Source organism: Lepidochelys kempii, chromosome 2 (assembly GCF_965140265.1).
Source record: "Lepidochelys kempii isolate rLepKem1 chromosome 2, rLepKem1.hap2, whole genome shotgun sequence".
NCBI classification, from domain to species: Eukaryota; Metazoa; Chordata; order Testudines; family Cheloniidae; genus Lepidochelys; species Lepidochelys kempii.
This window is the reverse complement of record NC_133257.1, coordinates 194,522,074-194,546,892: the sequence shown is the minus strand read 5'-3', so window position 1 is coordinate 194,546,892 and position 24,819 is coordinate 194,522,074. Positions and strand designations below refer to the sequence as shown.

The following is a 24,819-nucleotide window of genomic DNA, read 5'->3' as shown; positions in this document are numbered from 1 at the left end:
CCAAGATTTCTGCAGCTCCAAAGTTAATAACTGGTGGATTCTAACTGTGCGCTGTCCTTGCTAGAGGCCTATTGTAGCACACTGTTTAGTTCTTCTATGTGGCTATATTCACAACTCCATTTGCTATGTGGACATCCTTAACCATCCCACTCTATCCTGTTCTCCTTCCTACTGTAAAATTAGGGCTGTCAAACAATTTAAAAATCAATCACAGTTTTAATATCACTGTTAAACAATAACAGAATACCATAGGTTTAAATGTTTTTTAATGTTTTCCACATTAAAAATACTATGAAGTGAGTAGTATATACTTTGTATACTGTTATAATTGAAAACAGTATATTTTAATTCCATATATTTTCACTGTAAAAAAGATAAAATAGTATTTTTCAATTCACCTCATACAAGTACTGTAATCTCTTTCACAATAAAGTGCAACTTACAAATGTAAAATTATTTTTCCTTAACTGCACTCGAAAGTAAAACTGTAAAACCTTGCAAAGCCAGCTACAAAAGGGTCAGGTGAATGCCTGTTCTCACTTTCAGGTGACATTGTAAATCAGAAGCAGGCAGCTTTATCTCCTGTAAATGTAAACAAACTTGTTGAGCAAATTGCTAAGACAAACAAGAAGTAGGACTGAGTGGACTTGTAGGCACTAAAGTTTTATATGGTTTTGTTTTTGAATGCAGTTATGTAACAAAAAAATCCACATTTGTAGATTGCACTACAGTACTTGTATGAGGTGAACTGAAAAATACTATTTATTTTTTAAACAGTGAAAATATTTGTGATAAAAATATAAAACGAGCAGCAGACACTTTGTATTCTGTGTTATAACTGAAATCAATATATTTTAAAAAGCAGAAAAACATCCAAAATATTTACAATAAATGTAAATGATCTATTATTGTTTAACTGCAGTTTTAATTTTTTAAATCAAGTTAAGTGATTAACTCAAAACAAATTGAGTTAACTGTGATTAATTGACAGCCCAAGGTAAAATATATGGTTAGGCATCCCACAGCGCCCTTTCCCACATGCAGTGGATACCACTTTATAAGCCTGACCTCTGCGGACTATCCCCTGCGCCCAAAGTATTCCATGGAGCTTAAACAGCTACATCAACTAAAAGCCACAGGTAGATTTAAAAGAGGAACATCAGGTTGTTTTGCTGAACATATTGCTCACACCACTGTCTGGATACATGCTACTGTGCAACATTAGTGACCAGCTGATGAACTTGGAGAAGCAGAGAAAATATATCTGGCTCAAGGAGGAGATAGGTCCTTCTGGCTATATGGAGCAAGGAGAAAAAAAACAGACAAATTTGAATTCAGTCAATGGACAAAACGATCAGTAAATCCCTAGAAGCACCTTGCTGGGAATGGGAACCTGTGAACAGATGTGCAAGATAAATTACAACAAAGTCCATGAAAGGTTCAATATGATCTGGGTAAAAGCTTCAAATAAAGGCCTCCAAGCAACTGTTTGTGGACAGTGGGAAACCTAAACCCAAGGTCTCAGGAGGAGATGGGAACAGTAGGCTGAGAAACCCATATAGCAACAGGGGGAAGGAAACCCCCAATTCAGATATTTAAGCTATATCTGTTGAAGTGTATAGTTTGAGGCATGGACGGTGCTAGGGATAGGAACGAGATGGAGCCAACCTACCCAGATGTTCCTGACGGGATTAGATCATCATGGTCAGTGTTAATATTTTTTCCAGCCCAACCACCAACCCTTACTGAATGATGGAGTGGTCATAGTTCCCCACGCATGTGATCGTGGAAGTAGCATTTGCTAACAGCATAAAGTTAAGACAGATTAAATCACGTGGCTCAATATTGACGCCTCAGTGCCCCAGGTTCCCTGTGATGGATTCAATCCCTTCAGTAAAGACATCCAATTTGATCCCAATTCCCCATATTGAATTATGTGAGAGGAACGTTCAGGAGTCACAGTGGGTAACAAACAAAGGCATCAGGGTTGCTAGCCTGTAAACAAGGAGCTAAATCCTTCACAAGCCCTGCCACAGTGTTACTGAATTCTACATGTTTTATAGCAGAACAAACAAGAATACATACCACTATCTAATCTAATGTAGCTGGATGCAAGGTGAGAGATGAGACAGTTTTCAACCCTTAGAGCGTCTAGTAAATATGAATATCACATGAATGATGTCATCTGAACTTCAGTCTGACAGACAAGGCAAATTCTCAATTAACCTTATTAAAACAAAAAAAAAAGCCACCATCTCTCTCAAGTAAAGCTTCCCTTAATTCTCTTCATTGTGGCTTAGGGTGGCGATGGCAAACAGAAGGAAAGGGCAGCAGTGTAAACAGATATTAACAACCCAACATTTAATAGCTAGCCTAGGGAAAGCCCAAGACTGCCCTACCACTAAATTTTTTTTATGTGGCTACCATATATTGGAAGATGCAGCTTCAATCCACATGTTCAGGCGGGGCCAGACATAGGTGTCAAGGTCACAAGCTCTGCCACACCATGATCAGAAACATTTCAGGGAAGAGTTAATTTATGGCAGCAGGGGTATTTAACAAAGAAGAGCCCCAGACCTCAAGGAATGGGGTCCTTCTGGAACACCACGTGGGAAAAAGAACATGACAGGCAGGACAGCTTACTCTGAAAAGCAGTTTCTTGGACTGGGAGGAGCTTTTAAAAAGTGTTTAAAATGGGTAAGCTCCCATACAATAAGTTCTACCTTACTTGCTCAGAAAAAGGGAAAAAAAGATCCACAAAGGCTTGCTATAGTAACTCAGAGCTACACTGCTCATGTTCAGCAAGAACTTAAAACAAACAACCCCCTTCTTCCTCCCCCTCCCCACACACACGTGAGTTCTCTCACTCATGTTCCCAACTGAAAACTATGCAACACTTTAGTAGGCAAAAAACAGCCTTCCTGTTGTCTAGCCAAGTGGCAGCAGGAAGCACTGTCAGGCAAGTGCTAAGAACATCAGATATGGATTATTCTCTTTTCTTAGTCCTCAATTCATTTAAGAAAGGTAGTATTCTTCTTTCCCTGCCCCCACCCTTAAGGGTCGTGCATCCATTTTTTGCCTAAAGGGCTTACATTTTTAATGTAATAATTTGAATAAACTTTTTAAAAACTGGTTTTTGGACCCATACCTTAGAAGTAACCATGACATTTCTTCTACCTCCTCCAGCGAGAACTAGTATAGGTGCTGCTATCAGACCATTAACACCCACAGCACAGCCAGCTACACAATTAACTGGAAAATTGCTAATCGGTTTCCAAAAAGAGAAGGTTACTTACTTACTTCATACTAACTGGAGTTCTTTGAGCTGTATGATTCCCCCGGGTGCTCACTGTGGGTGTGCACACACTTGAGACTGGAAACTCTTCAACAGCAGTGTCAGTTGTTGGTCCATGCCTGCACTCTTTTTGCATCCTTATGCTCCCAACCAATGGCATAAGAGGCAGTGGGGAAGAATGACTTCCTTAAGTTCATTGCAGAAGAGGCTGTAGTTAGAAATCCATTTTGAAAGTCTTTGGGAAGAGACTGCTTCCCCTTTCATTCTCTCAGCGACAGAGATAAATCGCCTCAGAGATCTTTGGAAGGGCTTTGTCCTGGTCAGATAGAAGGCTAGAGCTCTGCATACATCCAGGGAATGGAGGCTGCTGTCTTCACTACTACTATGAGGATTTTCTGTGAAAGAAAACGTAAGCCAGGTCTGTCACGAGGATCCCAAGCTCACCTGGTGATAGGGGTTAGGAAGGTGATCTTAAAAAACACGCTTATCGTTGTTTTGTTTGTTTAAAAGGGATCAGGAGGCCAAGGGCTCAAATGGAGGGGTCATAAGTGTCAACTGCACCAGGTTCAGGTCCCAGACAGGCGTAATGCCAACAAGAATGTTCTGATGATGCCTTTTAAGAACCTTACAGTTGTGGAATGGGTGAAAACTGACTAGTTTTCCCACTGGCAGATAAAAGGGATTAATATTAATAGCTGATAAATGTACCTGCAGTGACCTGATGGATAGGCCCAGTGACTTCAAGGAGAGAAGACATTCTAGAATAGGAGGTTAGTGATGCTGCGGATGCCTATAGGGAGAACCTCTTCCACAAGGCATAGCACTTCCTTGTAGAGTATTTCCCCCAATTGAGAAGATGGATTGAACCTCCTCTGAACAAGACAATTCCTTTGCCCATCCAAAAAAAACTAGGCCTACCAGATGGAGGGACACCAGGTTGGGGTGGTTTGTTCTGCCTCCGTTCTGGGACAGTAGCCTCAGAAAGGGCTGTAAGTGTATGCATGGGTAAGAAGCCATCTAGAGGATAGTTAAGAACCAGAACTGCTTCTGCCACCATGGAAGCAGTAATCCTGATAGCACCATGACCTGCTTGACCTTCTGAAGGATACGAGGTAGCAGGGGAGTGGGAGGGAAGACGTACATGGACAAGTCCGGCCACTGCACTAGGAAGAAATCTCCTCTGGAATTGTGCCCAAGGTGTCCCAAGAGCAATAGGCCAGGCATTTCCTATTTCCCTGGGTTGCAAAGACGTCCCATAATTGTAATGCCCACTGCCCAAAAATTCTGCTGGACCACCACAAGAACAGAGCTCTCATTTGAGCGCCTCATGAAAGTGTCTGCAGAGGTGGTCTGTTACGGAGTTCACTGCAGAAAAGGGTTCTCTGATGCTGGACATGGAATTACAGAATTTCATTGCGTCTCTGCAGAGAGGGGTGGATCTTGCTGCCCCTTATTTGTTTATATAATCAGAACGGCCATACTGGGTCAGACCAAAAGGTCCATCTAGCCCAGTATCCTGTCTTCTGACAGTAGCCAATGTCAGGTGCTTCAGAGGGAATGAACAGAACAGGTAATCAAATGATCCCCTGTTACCCAGTCACAGTTTTCCACAAACAGAGGCTAGGGACACTTCAGAGCATGGTTTTGCATCCCTACCCATCCTGGTTATAACAAGCAAACAGTGGTCGAAATGTCTGACACTACCTGGACATGAGAGGACCTGATGAAGGGCAGAAATCTTGCTGTGCAAACTCTTGTGCAGCCAGGAACCCTGAGCTGTATGGTTGTCCAGGTGCACTCCCCAACCCAGTAAGGAGGCATCCGTCATGACAGTCTTTATAGGTGGAATAGGAACAAAAGGAACCCCTATGCAGACATTGTCCTTTATTTCCCCTCAGATGAATGATTGACAGATGTTACAAGACCTGTTTATCCAGAGGGGTCTCTGCTTGGAGCCCAGACCTTTCTCAGCCATGCCTAGAGGCACTGGAGACAGTGCCTTGCAAAGGGGGTCAGTGCATCAGGCCATGTGGCTCAGTAGGACCAAACTCTCATTGAGGGCTGAGTTCAAGTTGAGTAGTGAGGTCACTCATGGGGAGGAATCTGTTGAGGCTGGTATGCCGTGGCTCAATTGAGAACAGATTCACACCAAATAAATTCTATAAAACTCTTGGGTTAAAGTGGACTTTTCTGGATTTATCTGGAGTCCCAAGGAGTGAAACAGGTCAAGAAAGGAGGAGACTTCTGATAGGACCACCCCCTGAAGAGCCAGTCATCTAAGGAAATATTGGTTTGCATTGTCAGAGCTGGTGCTTCGCTACCAGAGCAAGAACCTTTGGCAAGACGCTTGGGGCAGTTGATAGGCTGAAGGGCAACACTGTATTGGAAGGGCGCTAGGCCTATCATAAAACAGAAGAATCTCCTGTGTACTGGGCGAGTATCCTCCAAACCAAGGACTGCATACCAATTGCCTTCATTCAGGGAAGGGATTATAGCAGCCAGGGTAAGCATCCTGAATCTTGATGATGGATGAAGATATCCAGCTGCTAGGTCCAGGATAGGTCTCCAGACCCCCTTCCTTTTGGGGATTAGGATGTATTTGAATTAAGGGTCCTTCTACCTGTGTTGAGGCTATATGTGGTCTATTGCTCACAACTGTATTAGGGAGCCCACCTCCTGTTTGGGAATCCTCTCATGAGTGGGGTCCCTGAAGAGGGACAGGCAAGGGAGTTTTGGAGAAAGGGAAGACAGGAATTTGATTGTGTAGCCGATTGAAATAAATGTACAAGACCTCTCTATCTGAAGTTATATGCTGCCACACTGGAAGAAAACGGATCAAGCAGACACCAAAGGTGACGGGGGAAGACTGGTTGTGCAAGGACTGGTTGATGGCTCAAGTGCCCTGTCAAAATGCCTTCTTGATAGGTGCCTGGGGTCTGAAGAGGAGATTGTGATGGTGTGAGATGTCTGTCATATCCTTGGGGGCTGGTCAATACCTACGAGGTGGCAGCTTAGAATGTTTCCTGCAAGGTGCCAGGGTGCATGTTCCCAAGGAGCAGAGCATGGCATCGGAGTCCTTGAGGGAGTGAAGCTACGCAGTCTTTTCACTAAACAGGCTGTTACTCTCTAAGGGGAGATCTTCAACTGTCGCATGGACCAAGGGAGCGGACCTGGACTGGTACAGCCTGTGTCATTCCATTACAGCCTGGACCATGAGGTAGCTCAGGCTAGAGTGAGAGAACAAGAATTCAGTCCCTTTGGAGGGCACAGAGTACTTCTCAGCCCTCTTTAGTGACAGGGCACAGGTAGCTGATGTGTGCCAAACAGCTTTAGCAAGCTCCCATATGGGCTCATTGACTGTGAGCACCACTTTAGAAGAGCCAGAGTGTGGAGAATGTCTAGAAGCTTATCCGTGGGAGGATCCTGAACCTTTCCCAATGGGATCTGGAGGGTTTCCTATAACCCTCCTCAGGAGTTCCTGGCCTATCATCTGTGGGAGAAGTGAGACGGATGCCACCGCCTCACCCGAAAATGAAGATGCCGTCAGTGAATTGGACAATACCAACTGTTCCTGTTAAGCAACAGGTGGCTGAGACTCCTCCCTTGGAGGTGATCTCTGGATGACAGTGCCCAGGGTCCTCATAGTCTGGGTTCCACATGTATGGATTCCATGGTCCCACAAATGGCCAGGGGGTAGGTATATAAGGGAACAGATACTGACCCCAGCAGGGTACCATTGATCCCTAACCCCATAGTATAGGTCATAGTAGGACTTCCAGACCCTCCTGGAGTTCTCTGTCTGGGCTGATGATGTCTTGTGTTTGGGCTGCAGGGGAAGCCACTGGCACTGTGTTAGTAGGGCACACTGGGGGTGAGGAGGGAAGAATTTACTGCCAGATAGCTGGGGTAAGTCCGAGAGGAAATATGTACGGTTTGTGTACATGCAGCCTAGTGCAATTAAAACCTGGTCCATGACTGAAGCTTTTAAGTACAGTAAATACAAACAAGGGGCAGGGGGGTTAATATACTCAGCAAATCTTTCCAGTCATTCGCTCATGCAAGGAGATGACACAGAAGTAACTTAAAGTACTCAGTAAAGATCAAGTAGACTTTCTGCTGATTTCTGATCCCATAAAGAAATATGCTTCCCCAATAAATTAAAAAAAAAAAATGCTGACACAAAAATGGAAGCTGTGGCTCCTTTGTCCAAAAATTTCAGTATAGTTGAGTCATTTAATCCCTTCTCCTGGCCTACGGGACTAGGTTTCAATGTGGGGGATGGGGAGAAGAGGTGAACGAGAGGAAGGAAACTATAGTTTGGTACCTTTAAGTTTTATTTTAGATAAGCAATCGCAGCAAGAAAAATGTTTTCTTGCTCAGAGACATTGGTCAGTTAATTTCAGTTTGCTGTCCGAATCCTACACTTTATCTTTTTTCCCCACCCTGTCTTCCAACTTTGCATGTTTAGCAGGGATTCCCCCAGCCTTAGTTCTGCAGTTGCTCCCTTTGCTCCCCAATGAGTAAATGTAACAGGGGAGAACTGGCTAGGAAAATTAGGCCAGTCCAGAAGAAAGCAAACTAACAGTGGTTCTCAAACTTTTGTACTGGTGACCCCTTTCACACAGCAAGCCTTTGAGTGTGACCCCCCCCAATAAATTAAAAACACTTTTTAATGTATTTAACACCATTATAAATGCTGGAGGCAAAGTGGGGTTTGGGGTGGAGGCTGACAGCTCACGATCCCCCAGGTAATAACCTTGCGACCCCCTGTTTGAGAACCCCAGGATTACACCATAGATTTAAGCATTGACACTAGTTTTTACAAAATGAAGCTTTTTGTGAGTCACTATATTTGACTTGGAGATGCCAGAGCTAAATGTAGGTTCTCAAGAAATTTATTGTTTACTAATGTCTTAGGTCTTGGTTCTAGCTGTGTTGCTCTGTATAAGTATGGGCTTGAAGCAACAGCTGGAAGCACATTTGTAATGAAATAAAGCTAGAAAGCAGTTTTGACACCGTGAATGACCTCCAAATCAAACAGACTATAACAAACAGAAGGGTCCATTTAATACAATGCAGTATGCAATTACCCTGCCACATGCATGATTAATGAACAGAATTGTGATATGAAAACAAGGATATTCATTAGTCTAATTGTTTAAGCCTAGTTCAAAGTGTAATACATTTTTCATTTTGATGGCAACATTAAGCTTATTATATACACATACACACACACGTATATGGTTCCCCCTTTCTTACCCCAAAAAGGTATACAGCTCTTAAGTGGGGCTTCATCAAGGAACATAAAGTCAGAATACCAGTATATATTGTGAGCAATCTCTGACACATCTCACATCACTGGCCATCATGGACATGACACAATGATGAAAGAAGAGTCTTTGGAACCAGTCCAAACCCTTGTGTACAGCATGTCGCTGCAAACTAAGTATTATTTAGGTTGTACATGTTGAACTCACCAATATGCAGCCAATGCCACAAGGCCCATATCAAGATGAACAACGGGGTCTATGTTCCTTATACTTATCCTGCCACAGAACAGTGAGCAGAATCTATCTCATCAGAAGCTCTCATTTACAAAATTAAACTTTCTAGCCCAAGAATATAACTTTCAGACTGTGACTGCTGCTATCCCATCTGCTCATGTCTATAAATTACCTCTTGGAATATTGTTTTAGTCTTAGCCTACTCCCATTCAGTTTAACTCTGAAGTCTAATGATGACAATATAAAATATCAGCACTGAATTATCTGACTGCTAAGCATTTTATCAGACACACAGCCATTGTTCTTAATCTTTTTCAGACTGACAGAGAATCCATGAGAGACCGTGATGGGTGGCCGATTGTTGCCAATGATTGCTAGAATAGGGAACTAGGAGTTCAACCTCCAAAAGATCTCAAGTCACCTCTGCCCACAAGGAAGGAAGGTAGATGAATTCCTTCTCCAGTGAGATTAATAGTTTTTCCTGGTTAAGCCTCATCTAAAGATTCTCAATTCAAGAATTTTTGACTCATCTTCTTTTACATATTCTGCTGACTGAACTTTCTCTGAAGCAGTCTATTTTGTTTCAGACTACTTACAATTCAGGGAACAAATGACCAGATTTTCAAAGGCATTTTAGGTGTCTAAAGAGGCAGATGGGATTTTCAGAAGCACATACAAGTGTAACTCACATTGGCTTTAGGCACTTTTTAAAGTCCCACTTATCCATATCTTTAGGCACCTGTCATAAATATAAAGGGAAGGGTAAACACCTTTAAATCCCTCCTGGCCAGAGGAAAAATCCTTTCACCTGTAAAGGGTTAAGAAGCTAGGATAACCTCGCTGCCACCTGACCAAAATGACCAATGAGCAGACAAGATACTTTCAAAGCTGGAGGGAGGGGAGAAACAAAGGCTGTCTCTGTCAGTGTTGCTTTTGCCAGGACCAGAGCAGGAATGCAGGTCAGAACTTCTGTAAAGGGCTAATAAGCAATCTAGTTAGATATGCATTAGATTCTGTTTTGTTTAAATGGCTGATAAAATAAGTTGTGCTGAATGGAATATATATTCCTGTTTTTGTGTCTTTTCGTAACTTAAGGTTTTGCCTAGAGGGATTCTCTATGTTTTGAATCTGATTATCCTGTAAGGTATTTACCATCCTGATTTTTACAGAGGTGATTCTTTTACTTTTTCTTCAATTAAAATTCTTCTTTTAAGAATCTGATTGCTTTTTCATTGTTCTTAAGATCCAAGGATTTGGGTTTGTGTTCACCTATGCAAATTGGTGAGGATTTTTATCAAGCCTTCCCCAGGAAAGGGGGTGAAGGCTTTGGGAGGATTTTTGGGGGGGAAAGAGGTTTCCAAGTTGGCTCTTCCCCCATTATATATTTGTTAGATGCTTGGTGGTGGCAGCGATGAAGTCCAAGGTCAAAAGGTAAAATAGTTTGTACCTTGGGGAAGTTTTAACCTAAGCTGGTAAAAATAAGCTTTAAGCGGGTTTTCATGCAGGTCCCCACATCTGTACCCTAGAGTTCAGAGTGGGGGGGAAGGAACCTTGACAGCACCTAAATACCTTTGAAAAATCTAACTTGGTCACTACATCCTGCTGTTTGGTATGGTTGGTCTCACTACTATAGTAAGCCCTGTAATGGATACAGTTTGAAGATGAAATTTTGCTCATTTTCGTAGATAATGACAATTAGCACCTATGAGACCTGTGTGAAGCCTTCCCCAAGCAAATGAGCTTGCCTGCAGCCATTCATCAGCACCTCTCTACACTGAGGGTATTCTACACTGCAATAAAAAAAAACAAAACAAAACAAACCACACATAACCCTGTGGCTGGCCCATACCAGCTGACTCAGGCTGCCTGTTTACACTGTAGGCTTCGGGTCTCAGGCTGCAGCCCGAGCTCAGGGACCCTCCCAGTTTGCAATTTTCTAGAACCTGGGCTCCAGCCTGAACCCAGAAGTCTACACTGCAATTAAAGAACCCAACTTCCACAAGCCTCAGTCAGCTGGCAAGGGCCAGCTGCAGGTGTCTAACTGCAGTGTAGAAATACCCTAAGAATCTCTGTATAGTCCCTGAAAAGGAAACCAGTAGCTAATGAGTCAGGAAAAAGAAAAGCCACCACAAACTAAATATGGCCAACTCACATAAATCCACATAGGGACATATAAGATGGAGATTAGAATAGATGATCTGAAGGTCTAACAAAGGAGATACATTGTGCTGCTTCTTAGTGAAGGTTTGTCAATAGCCACCACCTTTGAATTTCAATGGCTCTGTCACATAGGCAAACACTTACTACAAAGGAAAGCAAAAATAGTCAAGTATTAGGACACTTGTAATCATTCCTATTTAAAATTAGATTGGTGCCAACCTTGGACTAAGGCAGTTTCAAGGCTCTCATGGTTCAGTAGTTATTTTGCATTGTTTCTTGTAGTTACTGCTGTTTTCAGACTGATTCCTTACTATCAGGGGCAGCATCCATGCCTAGCTCCAACAGAACTTCTCTGCCTCTACTCAACGGTTTATGTTACATGGCCTCCCAAGGGTTTACAGTCTCAGAGACATTGTTTTTAATTGCATTTGTGACGCCAAACCCCTTGCGCTTTTGTCATGTTGCAGTTTGTTTCCAATAAATGTGTCAACAAATCTGGTATCTTCTATTTGTTTGCCTTTGTATTCAGTCTGTGCGCTTTGGTATTTTTTAAGTTAGGTGCACTTCAGTTTTCATTGCTTGCCAACGCTCTAATTTGAGAGGCACAATTTTTATCAGCACTACAATGCCCATCGCTCTCTTGAGTTGCATCGGGGTCGCATCCATTTGTGGTTTAAATTTTGGCCCGGTTATCCATTGTAACGAATAATTTAGCTTCCACTTTGTTCATCTACTCCCACAACTTAGCTCGATTACATAGATCTGTAGCATAAGGCTCAATGATCTAACTTGCCAGACAGTTTCTTGTAAAAAGCTGTGCCATTCCCGAGTGACATCCTTGATTCTGCTCTAATTTCTCTGCAGTAACATTTGCTCTTCAGAAACGCTTGGAAGCACTGGCCTTGGGGGAAAAGGAAGCAACCCCACCTATCCAACAAGACACTCCACTGCACATGCTTTCCCCTCTGGGGAGATGATGAGAGAACACATACACACGACAAATGTAGAGTCATGTTCCTTAATTCACTACTGGAAGCTCAGAGGCTACAGTGATGAGTAGGGCTCTACCATATTCATGGTCCACTTTGGTCAATTTAATGGTCATAGGATTTTAAAATTAGTAAATGTCATTATTTCAGGTTTCAGAGTAGCAGCCATGTTAGTCTGTATTTGCAAAAAGAAAAGGAGGACTTGTGGCACCTTAGAGACTAACCAATTTATGATGCTCAAATAAATTTGTTAGTCTCTAAGGTGCCACAAGAACTCCTTGTCATTATTTCAGATATTTAAATCTGAAATTTCATGGTGCTGTAGTTGTAGGGAGCCTGACCCAAAAAGTTGTTGTGGCAGGGTTTGCTAGGTTATTGTAAAGAGGGGTAGGGGTGTGTTGCGGTACTACTACACTTACTTCTGCACTGCTGCTGGAAGTGGCGCTGCATTCAGAGCTAGGCAACCGGAGAGAGGCAGCTGCTGGTCGGGAGCCCAGCTCTGAATGCAGTACCAGCAGCAGCACAGAAGTAAGGACGGTATTGTATGGTGTTGCCACCCTTACTTCTGCACTGCTGCTGGCATGGCACTGCCTTCAAGGCTGGGGACCCGGCCAACAGCCGCCACTCTCCAGCCACCCAGCTCTGAAGGCAGTGCAGAAGCAAAGGTCACAATACCGTGATCCCCCTAAAGTAACTTTGCAACGCCCCTGCAACTCCCTTTTGGGTCAGGACCACCAATTTAAGAAACGCTGGTCTCCCCTATTAAATCTGTATAGTATAGTGTTAAAGCACACAAACGACCAGATTCACGATCCGGGACACGTTTTTCATGGCCGTGAATTTGGTAGGGCCCTATCAATGAGCATATTAAAAGTCAATATAGAATAGTTCTAACAAGTTCCCTTCCACAGTGAGGGATTCAGGTGGTTTCATTTGCTCGATTATTTGCAAGCATATAGTTTACTTCCAGTACCATGTAAAAGTTGCAACACAGAAGTGCTAGAAAATCTTTATCTTAACACCCTGCACCCAGTTACCTGACATGACATGGGTCAAGATCACAAAAATATTAAGCTTGTCCCATGACAGACCAATACTGACTAGTCCAGTGGCTACTCATAATCCATCCATACTACTAAACAGAATCATATTGTACGAAAACAATGTTAGTAGGTTCCTTGACATGATAGTAGGTTGTATTATGTAGTCATAATTTACTTTACAGCACCAAACAAATGGTTCTCTAGTGCAGCATATTCTAAAGATTCCTAGGGTGATGGAGTGTTCTGTCTTTTTTTTTTTTAAATAAATATTTATTTTCAGGAATTTTAAAGCTACTTTTGGGGGAGGGGGGAGAATGTGAAGCTTTGTAGCTATAATTAACCTGCATAATGTTAGATAGTAAAAAACTAAACATAAAAGGGGTAAAAGTCTACTTGCATTAGCCAGTCATCCTAGTCAAAAATCCTAAAACTTTGCACATTCAAGAGCAGGGGGAAAAAACCCTGTAACAGTTCCTGCAGTTCATCAGCATGTGTGGGCACTGTATTTGAAAAGAGATAAGCAATGGATCTGGTAGAAAAGCAGTAACAGTAGGCTTGGAAGGATTACATATTTTTTAATTGGTACACATCAATCTCACTGTACACACAAACTGACAACAACAACCTTCCAACAATAATAAAACAGAAATTTAGGCAAAGTAAGAAAAACGCTGCTTCAGAACTTAGTCAAAATCCAGTGATGTAGACTTTTGAATTAGGCTGGTTAGAAATGGACTAGTGAATTAATCGTAAAATAGGTATGATTTGTTGAGTTTAGGATATTTACTTTGTATATTTTGTCATGTGGACAATTTGCATTATGATGTATGAAGTTTTAAGTTTTGGAATCTCAATGTCTATCATTAAATTGTCTGTCCCCTGCATAATTTCCTGCAACTGTGAATTTAAGAAAAATGTTTTAAAAATTGCTTAATAAGAAGCCTCTATTATCCATCAAATAATAAAAATATATATATAATATTGCCAGGCCTACATAACAGCAACATAGAAAGCCATTTGAATATCATATACTCTTGACATTATGTAGGCTAGGAAAAAAGTGTTTTTTAAATTTATTTTAACTCAAGTAAAATTTGAAACAACTTAGCACCTAGTATAGGCATAGTTTAACATAAGCTAGCTGGTTGTAGTATGTCCTAGGGGGAGCCCAAGTTACATGACAACCAGCTAGCATAAGTTTAAAAAGGCATTAAGCTGTTAATGTAGCAGATGCAGGTACATTTGAATTTTCTAGTTTGATATATATAATATCAATCAGCCTTTAGAAAGGAAAACTGTAATGCAATACAAGATCTAACTGCTACAGCCAAAAAAAAACCAAAAAAAACACACCCCTACCCCCCACAAAATCCACAGTTCTGACACCTCTTCATTTCTCTTTTGAAGAGAAGAAAAACAATTGTAAAGGCATTTGAACTCACAGGTTTTAATGTTAAATAGTACTGAAGCAGACAGGAGTTCTCAGTGTTGATATTACTGTTGCCAACTCCTTGCAAATTAACTGTGAGTCACACAGTTTTGGAGCCCGTAGCAGCAGCTCTTGAGAAAATGCAAAAATCTCCTTTGTTCCACTGATTTTCAGAGTTGGTTTGAAAACAGGGGTGCCGAGCTGTGGGCAAGAGACCCTCTGGAGGACCAGACCTGTCCTTGCCACTGCCCTGCTTTCATCCCTATGAAAGGAGCAGAGGGTCATGGTAGCAGGAGAAAGGGAGGCGTGGAAGAGCCCAGGGAAACAAATTACACCTAGCTACTTGCAGTTATGATTGTTTAAATCAGAATACATTAATTTTATTTTATTGTCATTGTATAACTGATCAAAATATTTAAAAGACGTTTTACAAATACATTGGAGATTTTTTAAAACAAAGATTCTAAATAATTATTGTGTTAAAAACAGTCATGGCACACTGAGGCCCAGACAGTAGATGACCCCTTAAATCTTACCCATGTACGCATCAGTTATGATGTAACCTGGCATTGTCCATCTAGCATAGGATATGTACTGCTAGCCATCACAAGCAACAGGATTTCTGAGAGTGCAGGAGTTGGTCTCCCCATGACAAGAGAAGCTCCAACCCCATGCGAAATTCAGCCCTGCTGGAAGCTGGCAGTCTCTCCCCTTTGCTTCCCCTTGGGAGAACAAACCAGCAGCTCAGCAGAGCTCCACTCCCTCTTCCCCTCCTTGGAGGGATGTGAACAGGACAGTGCCGCCTCCTCCTCCTCCCCTTCTGCACCCGAAGAACCCTTAAGAGGAGCAGTGATCAGGCTGGGGACTGAACTGAGAAAGAATGGGGGACAGGATTAATTGCTGGGCAGGCAATGGGGGTGAGAGCTCCTTTAGCAGGGCCAAAAAATCACCTTTCCCAATACACTTGTGAGAAGAGCAACACTAACTCTCTCGCATACACCCAACAGAATTTTTAAAAAATTCAAGAGACTAAAAAGCCCACAATATAATTTTAACAAAAGAAAATAAAAGCATGATTTTGGGGGTCTGACTCATGATTTTTGATCTCTTGAGATCTGCATAATTTCAGTATTGCCAGAGAAGCAAAATTTCAATATACACCAACGAGCAGCTTGTACATGCACACAATATGCATGTCTTCACTGTGTTTTTCGTGTAATCTATTACATACTCAGCAATTTATAGTTTAGTCTGCATATAATTTCTAGCCAGTGTTGCCAACTTCTAAAAAAGAGACAGACTAGGCTTTTTTTTTTAATTAAAGAAAAACAAAAAACACACAACCACCAACACACAAAAAAGCACTTATCTAAACAGTTTCAGGGACTTTGAGTTTCTTCAAGTTTTGTTTCAGTGGAAACTGTCTGAAGTCATGCTTAATTAGGCAAATAAAGTAGTGATGTCAGAATTTACTGACACCAGAATAATAAGATTTCTAGTTTGTTTAGCCAAAAATGCTGTAGGAATGTTTGGGCAAAGATTGTATGGTGCTTGCTACCATAACAAGGAATGCAAACTGGTCACGTTAAACACCAAAAAACACTATTAGTAAAAAGTAAGAATCTCTGTGTGATGAAGCATAAAAGAGGAAAAACTACATGTTTAAAACAAAAACAATGAGGAGCATGCATCTGAAGAAGTGGGTTTTTTACCCATGAAACCTTATGCCCAAATAAATCTGTTAGTCTTTAAGGTGCCACCAGACTCCTTGTTGTTTTTGTGGATACAGACTAACACAGCTACCCCTCTGATGTTTAAAACACAAGATACATTTGAAGTCACTGTATGTTAGATATGAAAAGTTCGGGACCAGAGAAACTTCTGGAAGAATCAGCAAGCAATACACCAGTCCAATACATATCCATATAATCCTCAGAAACAGAGGATTCTTTCACTGTAATATCAGAGCACTATTTTGCATCAAACAAGTAAAATTTGTGCATTGTTACAAAAGCTAGATGGCTGAAGATATTTACTTCTACACTCCTAAAATGAAAAGGGTTTGCACTGCTCTAAACATGTGCACTGGGAGGACAGAGAATAGGCTACATAGTGTCCTGGTTTAATACTCTTCTAAATTAAAGTACGTATTGAGCAACAAAAACAATTCACCCCTAGTGGACTATAATCGTGTTATATAGACTATTTCTGTTCAGGACTAAGGGCATGTCTACACAGGAAGACAAGCCAAATTAACTCCAGGTGTGAATTTAAAAAACAACAAAACACTTGTGTGGATGCCTTCATTCAAAAGTAAGGTGGCCTTTGTGAATTATGCTGAAGTGAACTAAAATAACTTTCTTCTGAAAGAAAGTGTTCACACAGGAGTTTAAATGCGCTTAAAAGTCACATCTTTAGTAAATTTGGAGTAACTTCCTATGTAGAAAAGTCTAGGAAGAGAAAGTCTTAAAATAAAAAAAAACCATGATTGTTAGACTACAGAAAGTAAAGTGTTCAACTGCAAATTTAAAATAGGATCTTACTCAAAAAATCCATTTTTCTTTTATCAGAATCATATTGCTAAATTTGTTTTATTGCTTAAGGCACCTCTGATCATCGAAGAGTCAACATTGCAAAGACCTTGACTAAACTAGGCTTCCCCATCTCTCCCCCTGCCCCCTGGTCCCATTTTCAAATGGAGCTGAGCCAGTGACAGCAACAAAGTCAGTAATAATGGGGACACTAATGTAGATGGCTCCTGGCAATTGATGATATTCTGTCTACACTAACGCGCCTATCATTACCAGCAACACAACTGAATTGGTGGTAGCAGGGATTGAAAATTTTGTGCATGAAAAAAAAACCCTGGTGTAGACACCCTTTAAGAGGGAGATGTGGTTACCATTTCATTCTGTGTTTCATGAGAATTGTTTAAGTGACAGTTAGCTAGCCCTCTGCAAATCCTAGGAGACAACGGAGAGCTCAAACATAACCAAGATCCTCATCTGAGGTGCAGAACTTTAACAACTGTCAATTATGTGAAAGAAAAATTAAAAGATCACTTAAATACCAGGCGAACTAAGGAATATCAGCTGGGCTCACTTGATACAGTTATCATTGGGACCCAAACTCTGAATCCCACAATGCCTTTTTAAAAGTTAGTTCTTGGAGTAGAGCCATGTTTAATAAAGATGCATCTGTGTGCAGCATTTACCATTACAGTAATGCTCAAAACTACTATTGCTAAGAAATTCTTCAAATTTCATATTGTAGATATGGTCAACAAACCCAGACACTAAATTTTGCTTAATATTAGGTTTTTACATAGCATCTTTCAGCCACAAATCTCAAGGCACTTTACAGAGCAAAGCACATTAAACCCCTACATGAACACTTTATTGTGAGAGAAAGTGGTTTTAGTTCACTTGTTTAGCTTAATTCACAAAGGCCACTTTACTTTTGAAAGAAGGCATCCACACAGGGATTTGATGCACTTTAAATTCACATCTGCAGTTAATTTGGCTTAACTTCCCATCTAGACAAGCCCTTAGTCCTGAACAGAAATAGTCTACATAAACAAGATTAAAGCCCAGTTTGCTTCATTTTTCTTAAGTGCAACATTATCATATTAAAACATTAAAGAAAATGGGGCTCTATGCAATTTTCAGTGTTGCCATAAAGTCTCACTGAATTGTCAATAACTAGAGCACTACCAAATTCAGGGTCCATTTTGGTCAATTTCACGATCATAGGATTTTTAAAATAATAAATTTCACGATTTCAGCTATTTAAACCTGAAATTTCAGTGTTGTAACTCCTGACCCAAAAAGGAGTTGTGTGGGGGTCACAAGGATATTGTAGGGGGAGGCTGGTACTGCTACCCTTACTTCTGCACTGGAGCAGTGGTTGCTGGCCGGGAGTCCAGCTCTGAAGGCAGCACTACTGCCAGCAGCAGCACATAAGTAAGGGTACGGCTACGCTACCCGCCAAATTGGCGGGTAGTGATCGATCTATCGGGGATCAATTTATCGCATCTAGTGTAGACTCGATAAATCCCCGATCGCTCTGCCTTCGACTCCTGTACTCCACCGTGGCAAGAGGTGGAAGCGGAGTCAACGGGGGAGCGGTGGCAGTCGACCCTGCGCCATGAGGATGCGAGGTAAGTTGACCTAAGATACGCTGACTTCAGCTACGAGAATAGCATAGCTGAAGTCAACGTATCTTAGGCCGATTCCCCCCCACTGCAAAAAAAGGGTAGACCAGGCCTAAGAATGGCATGATACAGTATTGCCACCCTTACTTTTATGCTACTGCCTGCAGTGCTGGGCCCTCAGTCAGCAGCCACTGCCCAACTGCCTTGCAATACCACGACACCCCTTCCTTTCCCACCCACCCCAAAGTAACCTTGCAATGCCCTTTTGGGGCAGGTCCCCCAATTTGAGAAACACTGGACTCCACCTTGAAATCTGTATAGCATATGGTAAAAACACACAAGACCAGATTTCACAGTCCATGATGTGTTTTTCATGGCCATAAATTTGGTAGCGCCCGATCAATAACTTTGTATAGAAATAGTCATAGTATGCAACACAGCTGTGTAGTCTGAGCATCAACAGTATACAGCAGAACAAAACCCAACTTATCTAAAGAGACCCTCCCAAACAGACTACAAGAAACTTCATGTATCTACAGTAAAAGGCTGAATGACTATGTTGATCCTGTTGTAACTTTAACTTCCAGTCCCAAGGAACCTGGGTACTTCAATTCTGAAGCTGTGAACAACTAACTATCCATAACACTCACCTCTATCCTCTCCTAACATTAATGCACATGTACTTATGTTTTAAACTACTGTTAGAGCAAGAAGATTCCAAGCTGAAGCTGCCACTCCAGCCTTCCTTTGGAGTTTCTTGGCTTTTGTTAGTTACATTATTAGCTATTTGAATGAATATTTTCTTTTTAGTGGAGTGTTTAAATAGTGGCTCAGGGAAGGCTGTTTTTCCATTAGAGGCTCCTAAAAGTAAAAACCCCTCATTTAACAATGCATTTTGTTAACAAGATGACAATTCTCACCATTTCTCATCCACTCTTCCCCATGCAGTATAGTTTTGCTACCACAGATCTTTACTTCTTGGTCAGTTATGTTTCTGTAGAACAATTAGGAGGTTTCTTCCAGAGGATGGTCTTAGTATTTTCAAAGTACTTATTATTCATTTATCAGACACCAGATGTACATCAGTTAATATACCACCACCACTACGTGGCCATCAATTAGTACTTCAATAATGAAATGCTACAAATATATTACTAAATTTCATAGATCTATATTTCTATATTTGAAGCTGTAATGTAAATGAAACATTTGCCATTTTACAAAGAAGTCAGAGTGAAGTTTTATAGAAGAGGATGACCATCACAGGAGGAGCTCCATTGCTCATGTAATAAACTTTAAAAAGTACCCCAGAAAACGTTGTTATGTAGAAAACACATACATCTAAAATAAAAAGAAGAAGAATGTAAGATGGCTTACTCCTCCCTTGGAATTTAACCTGTATTAAGTGGGAGCTCCAGCTCCTGAACTGCCCTTAGCTGGTTGCTGGAGAGTACGGAGCACACACTTTGAAAACTGTAACACCACTCTTGTCATAGTCTTACTGCATGTGGTTGTGCTTTGGTAGGAAATTGTGACAAAGAACTTTAAGAACACTTAAAAGAGTGAATGAATTTCACTACAGTTATCACCAGACATCCAATAAGTCTGTTCTAAACTAAAGCACTATGGGCCAAATTTCCTTCCTTTAAAAATATCTGGCCCTTCATGCTGAACAAGTATTGTTTCAAAGGGTAATCGTCTACCCCATTCTGGATTTTACACTGATAGTTACATTTGTTATTTAGGACATCCACTAGTAGACAGAGGAATTTTGCAAGCACTACAGGAGGTCCAAGTGCTAATGAGGAGATTTTTGCATTTCCGCTCATTGTCCCTCCCCCTTCTCCAGAACATGCCTTTCTAAAACACTCATTCTATTAAATTTAAATATTCTGTTCTTTGCTCCTCTAACAACCTTATCAAAAAGCTGAACTAGAAAACAAATCAATCAGAATTACATTGGCATAAAACTCTAGTAGCCTAGTTGTCGCTACAAAATAGAACTAACACTTCCTAATGCATCCAGTTTTTCAACCAATTGAAAAGATATTTATTCAGCAGCGTCCATGGAATTTTTCTGCACTCATTCAGTCTTCAGGCAGGGATCTTATCTCCAAAAGTAGTACAGAATCAACAAAAAAAATAACTAGAAGGGAGTAAATCATCCTGAACAATGAAGTTAATGGAAAATTCCACTGAGGCATCATGCTAAGCTCTAAAGAGGAAAGGGAAAGAGAGGAGTGCCATTTTCCAATTTTAAGTTAAGTCAGTCCAAACTGACACATTGTCACTATTTTAGGACAGACAGACATTTCAGCTATATGTTGAAAAATGTGTGTCTTCACAACTAACGTCTTTAAGAAACTATAGTCAAAAATAACTATATTATTTTAAAAAAAATAGTTTGGTAATATCAAAACTCCTTTGTAATACAAATATATAGCTATAATCTTAACCAGGAGTATGTAGACAAGTATGAACACATTTGCCAAAACTGATTACTTCCTTTGAAAGTTTATTTTTCCCGCTACATCATATTGTCTTCTTCCAACACCTTTTAATGGTTTTCTACTTCTACAATGGAGTATTCAGAGCATTGCTAATGCTACCAATATCTTGTAGACAAGTCTGTCCTCTTTACTGTTAACACCATCAAAATGAATACTTAACTCCAGAAGTAAGATTCCTTACTGTCAGGACTTAAGTACAGTAAACTTGACTATCTAAATATTCTCTGGTTTCAGAATAGTCTGTATTCACAAAAAGAAAAGGAGGACTTGTGGCACCTTAGAGACTAACAAATTTATTTGAGCATAAGCTTTCGTGAGCTACAGCTCACATTGCATCCGATGAAGTGAGCTGTAGCTCACGAAAGCTTATGCTCAAATAAATTGGTTAGTCTCTAAGGTGCCACAAGTCCTCCTTTTCTTTTTGTAATTGTTCTCTGCATTCCAACAAACCTCTTCAAATCTTTAAAAATACAGTTCTACATGTTATTTGGTTTTTAAACTTTTGAAAAAAGTATATAACGATTCCCCATCCCCTCAAGCCAGTTTACCATGTATTCCAAAATTTTGATCAGCTATAAACTTGAGATTCAGGGACTCTTTAAGACTGTTTCTAATTTCACTATATGTGCATTCAAGTTTTAGGGGAAATCCGTTACCCAAACTATTTAAGTCTATAAAAGTATAGTTTGTGCTGTGGAAAGCATACATCCCTCCCCCCACAACGACCCCTCTCCTCCACAAAAAAGTAAATGAGACAAGGTGGGTGAGAGAGACCAACAGAAGTTGGCCCAATAAAACACTCTCACTCACCTTGTGTCTCTAATATCCTGGGACAGACAGGGCTACATATGCATATTTAACACACACACACACACACACACACAAAAGCTATACACATTCCCTATCTCACAGGTCTGACCAGAAGGCAGATTCACAATCATACTCTTTGTCTAGGTGTACTAATTTCTCCACCACAGAAAAACAAGAATTTAAAAAATGCACAACCATCTTTTGAAGTAAGCAATGAAACCCAATGACAATTTTTCACCTACAGTACTTTTTGGTTAGCAAAAATAGGTGTTAGATCTCTGAAGTCAATACTTCTTCCTCTGAAATATTTATATTTACAATACCAAGTGAACTGTTAAGAACACTGGTGGGTCTTCTAGCAGTGCAGAGCCAATGAAACAGTAAGTTTATAGATTAGTGCTCTTAAACAATCAAGAAAAAAAAGAAACCACATTCATGGGGACAAGAAACAATTTCCAACTGAAACGAAATGGAAGTGGAAAAAGGTTTAGAACTCCTCTCTTCCTCCCTCCCTCCCCCCTTTGATTAAGGCAGGAGAGTGCAGTTGAGATGGGAAGCCTCCCAAACAGGACAGTCTGAAGCAAACCAGCACATTCTCCCTGCCAACCACTAAACCGGTTTCTGGGAAAGAACTTTTAAAAGCTTATCCGGCTTTCAGGCCCATTCGGAAGTGCTTGTTCTGAACGCAAATATCCTCTCCCAGGTTACCACAGCCAGCGTTACACAAAAGACACTCTGATGTTACACTTCTGTTTCTGACAGGAACATTAAGACACGCTAACCAGCTCCCTCCCACCCCCTCGAATATTTCCGACTCGGTTTCCCAGGGCTATCAGCGATCGCTAGCCGAAGGGAGAGGACTCAAGAGGAGCCGCCGGCTGGTGCGAACAGAATCCAGGCACGGGCAGAGTAGCCGCCGCCAGCCTGGAGCCCCAGAAGGGCGAAGGGACTCCATGGCACCCGACGGGAAGAGCTGGGAGAAGGGGCCCGAGGCAGAAGGGCGAGCGGGCGTCAGCCCGGGGGGAGGCTTCTCAGGCGGGGGAGCGCGGACAGCTCCGGGAGCGGAGGGAGGTGGGGGACGGGGCGCGCGGGAAGGGGCAGCCCCGAGGGGAGTGAAATCCCGGCCGGCCGACGCCGGGGGGCGGAACTGGCGCGGGCGGGTTGCTCACCTCGTCGTCGTGGTGCTGGCAGTAGCTGGCCCGGTCCGGGAAGACGGAGGCGAGGATGCTGTAGGGCGTGGCGGGGTACGGCTGGCCCAGGGCGAGCGGGGCGGCCGGCCCGGGGGCGGCGGCGGCGGCGGCGCCGGGCGCCCCGCCGAAGCGCTCGATGAAGTGGTCCTTGGTGAGGCGGACGCGCTGGTGCGCCCGCACGCAGTTGTCGCACAGGTGCTCCTGGCAGTCCAGGCAGCGGGAGCTGGCCGCGTTGCCCTCGTCGCAGGAGCTGCAGCGGGGCTCGCCCTGCCGGCTGTGCGGCCGCCGGAGCAGCAGCGAGGACGAGCCGCCCCCGCCGGAGGCGGACGGGGACGGGGCGGCCGCAGAGGCGGCGGCTGAGGAGCCGCTGCCGGCCGGGCGGTGCTGCTGCTGCTGCTGCCGGGGGTGGTGGTGCCGGTTGTTGCCGCCGCCGCCTCCCCCCCGGCCGTTGTTCTTCTGCTCCTCGGCGGCGGCGGCCGCCACCACCACCACGTCCAGCAGGTTGCTGAGGAGGAAGTTGGAGGAGGGCAGCGCGTCCATGCCCGAGGGCTCCGAGATCACCACCTTCTGGTCGCAGATGGGGCAGCGCAGCTTGAGCGCGTCCCCCGCGCCCGGGTGCTGGCGCTGCGCCTCCAGGCACTGGCGGCAGAAGGCGTGCAGGCAGGGCAGGACGTGCAGGCGGCGGGACGGGGCGCAGGACGAGCCGCCCGCCGAGGAGGAGTTGGAGGTCTGCGAGGAGGAGGAGGAGGTGGAGGAGTTGGAGGAGATGGGAGCCGGCGAGCCGCACATCTCCTTGCACAGCGGGCATAGCTGGAAGTCCGCCTCGGGAAACGAAGCCATTTGCAAGCGGCCTGGCTGCCGGGGGCGGGGGCACGAGCCGCGGGGTGCAAGCGCCTCAGCAGCAGGGACTCATGGACGAGCCGGGTTGCAAATCGCCTGGCATCGATTATTAGTCGGTGTCTGCAGGAAGCCGGGTCCTCGGAGCGCCTCGCCCCCGGGGAAGGTGGGGGGCGCTGGGTGCGGTTGTCCCGTTCGCTGCTTGCCAGTGGAGTCCGCCTTCCCTACCCGTACTTAGCTTCCAATGCCGGTTCGCATTGGACAAATTGTATCGATTCCCCAAAACTAGTCACTGGCTGACACAGAGTCTCTGCGAGTCTCTGCCTGTTTCCCCCGGGATGGGCAGTTCGACAACGTGGTTGGTGACTATGTTCTTCTTCAAGTGCATGGGCGCCACTCCTGTAATCTCCCTCCCCCCCAATCCAGTGTGAACTGGACCGGGCGCTGCGGGAGGTTCGGCTCCGATTTCCGCAGCAGCGGGAGAATAGCGTCGGGGGGTCTGCGGGGCAAGCCCCCCCCGACCCTGAGGGGCTGCTGGGCGGCGAGGCAAAGGGCTTACAATTTAGCTCCTCTCGTTGGGGGGGGGGGGAAGAGGAAGGAGAGAAATATTTTGTTTCGGTTTTCCCCCTTTTGCGGCTCAGTCCAGCTCTAGGAGAGGCAGAGACACTGAAACACAGTGGACAAGCAGACTCCTCCGGCTCCAGTCCTCCCCCGCCGACGCCTGCTCCACCACCGCATGACTGGGGGATGGGGATGGAGGGCGGTGTTGGTGCCGGACCCCCCCGCCCCGGGAGACACTCAGGCTGGCGGGATGCAATAAAGAGAGGCACCCAACACTGCAGCGAGATCGCTTCGATGCTCCGCGGCCCCGCTAAGCGCGTTCTCCCCAGCCCTGGATC

At 43.4% G+C, this 24,819-nt stretch overlaps 1 protein-coding gene across 1 annotated transcript in view; it reads right to left on the bottom strand.

Annotated features, from left to right (window-relative positions):
* TRIM71 (tripartite motif containing 71) overlaps window positions 1-24,488 on the bottom strand; it is a 93,192-nt gene extending 68,704 nt beyond the window's left edge. The window contains exon 1 of the mRNA XM_073333350.1: window positions 23,063-24,488. Coding sequence (XP_073189451.1) covers window positions 23,063-23,923 — 861 coding nt within the window. The 5' untranslated portion in view covers window positions 23,924-24,488. The remainder of the gene's footprint in view (window positions 1-23,062) is intronic.
* Window positions 24,489-24,819: the final 331 nt, after the last annotated feature.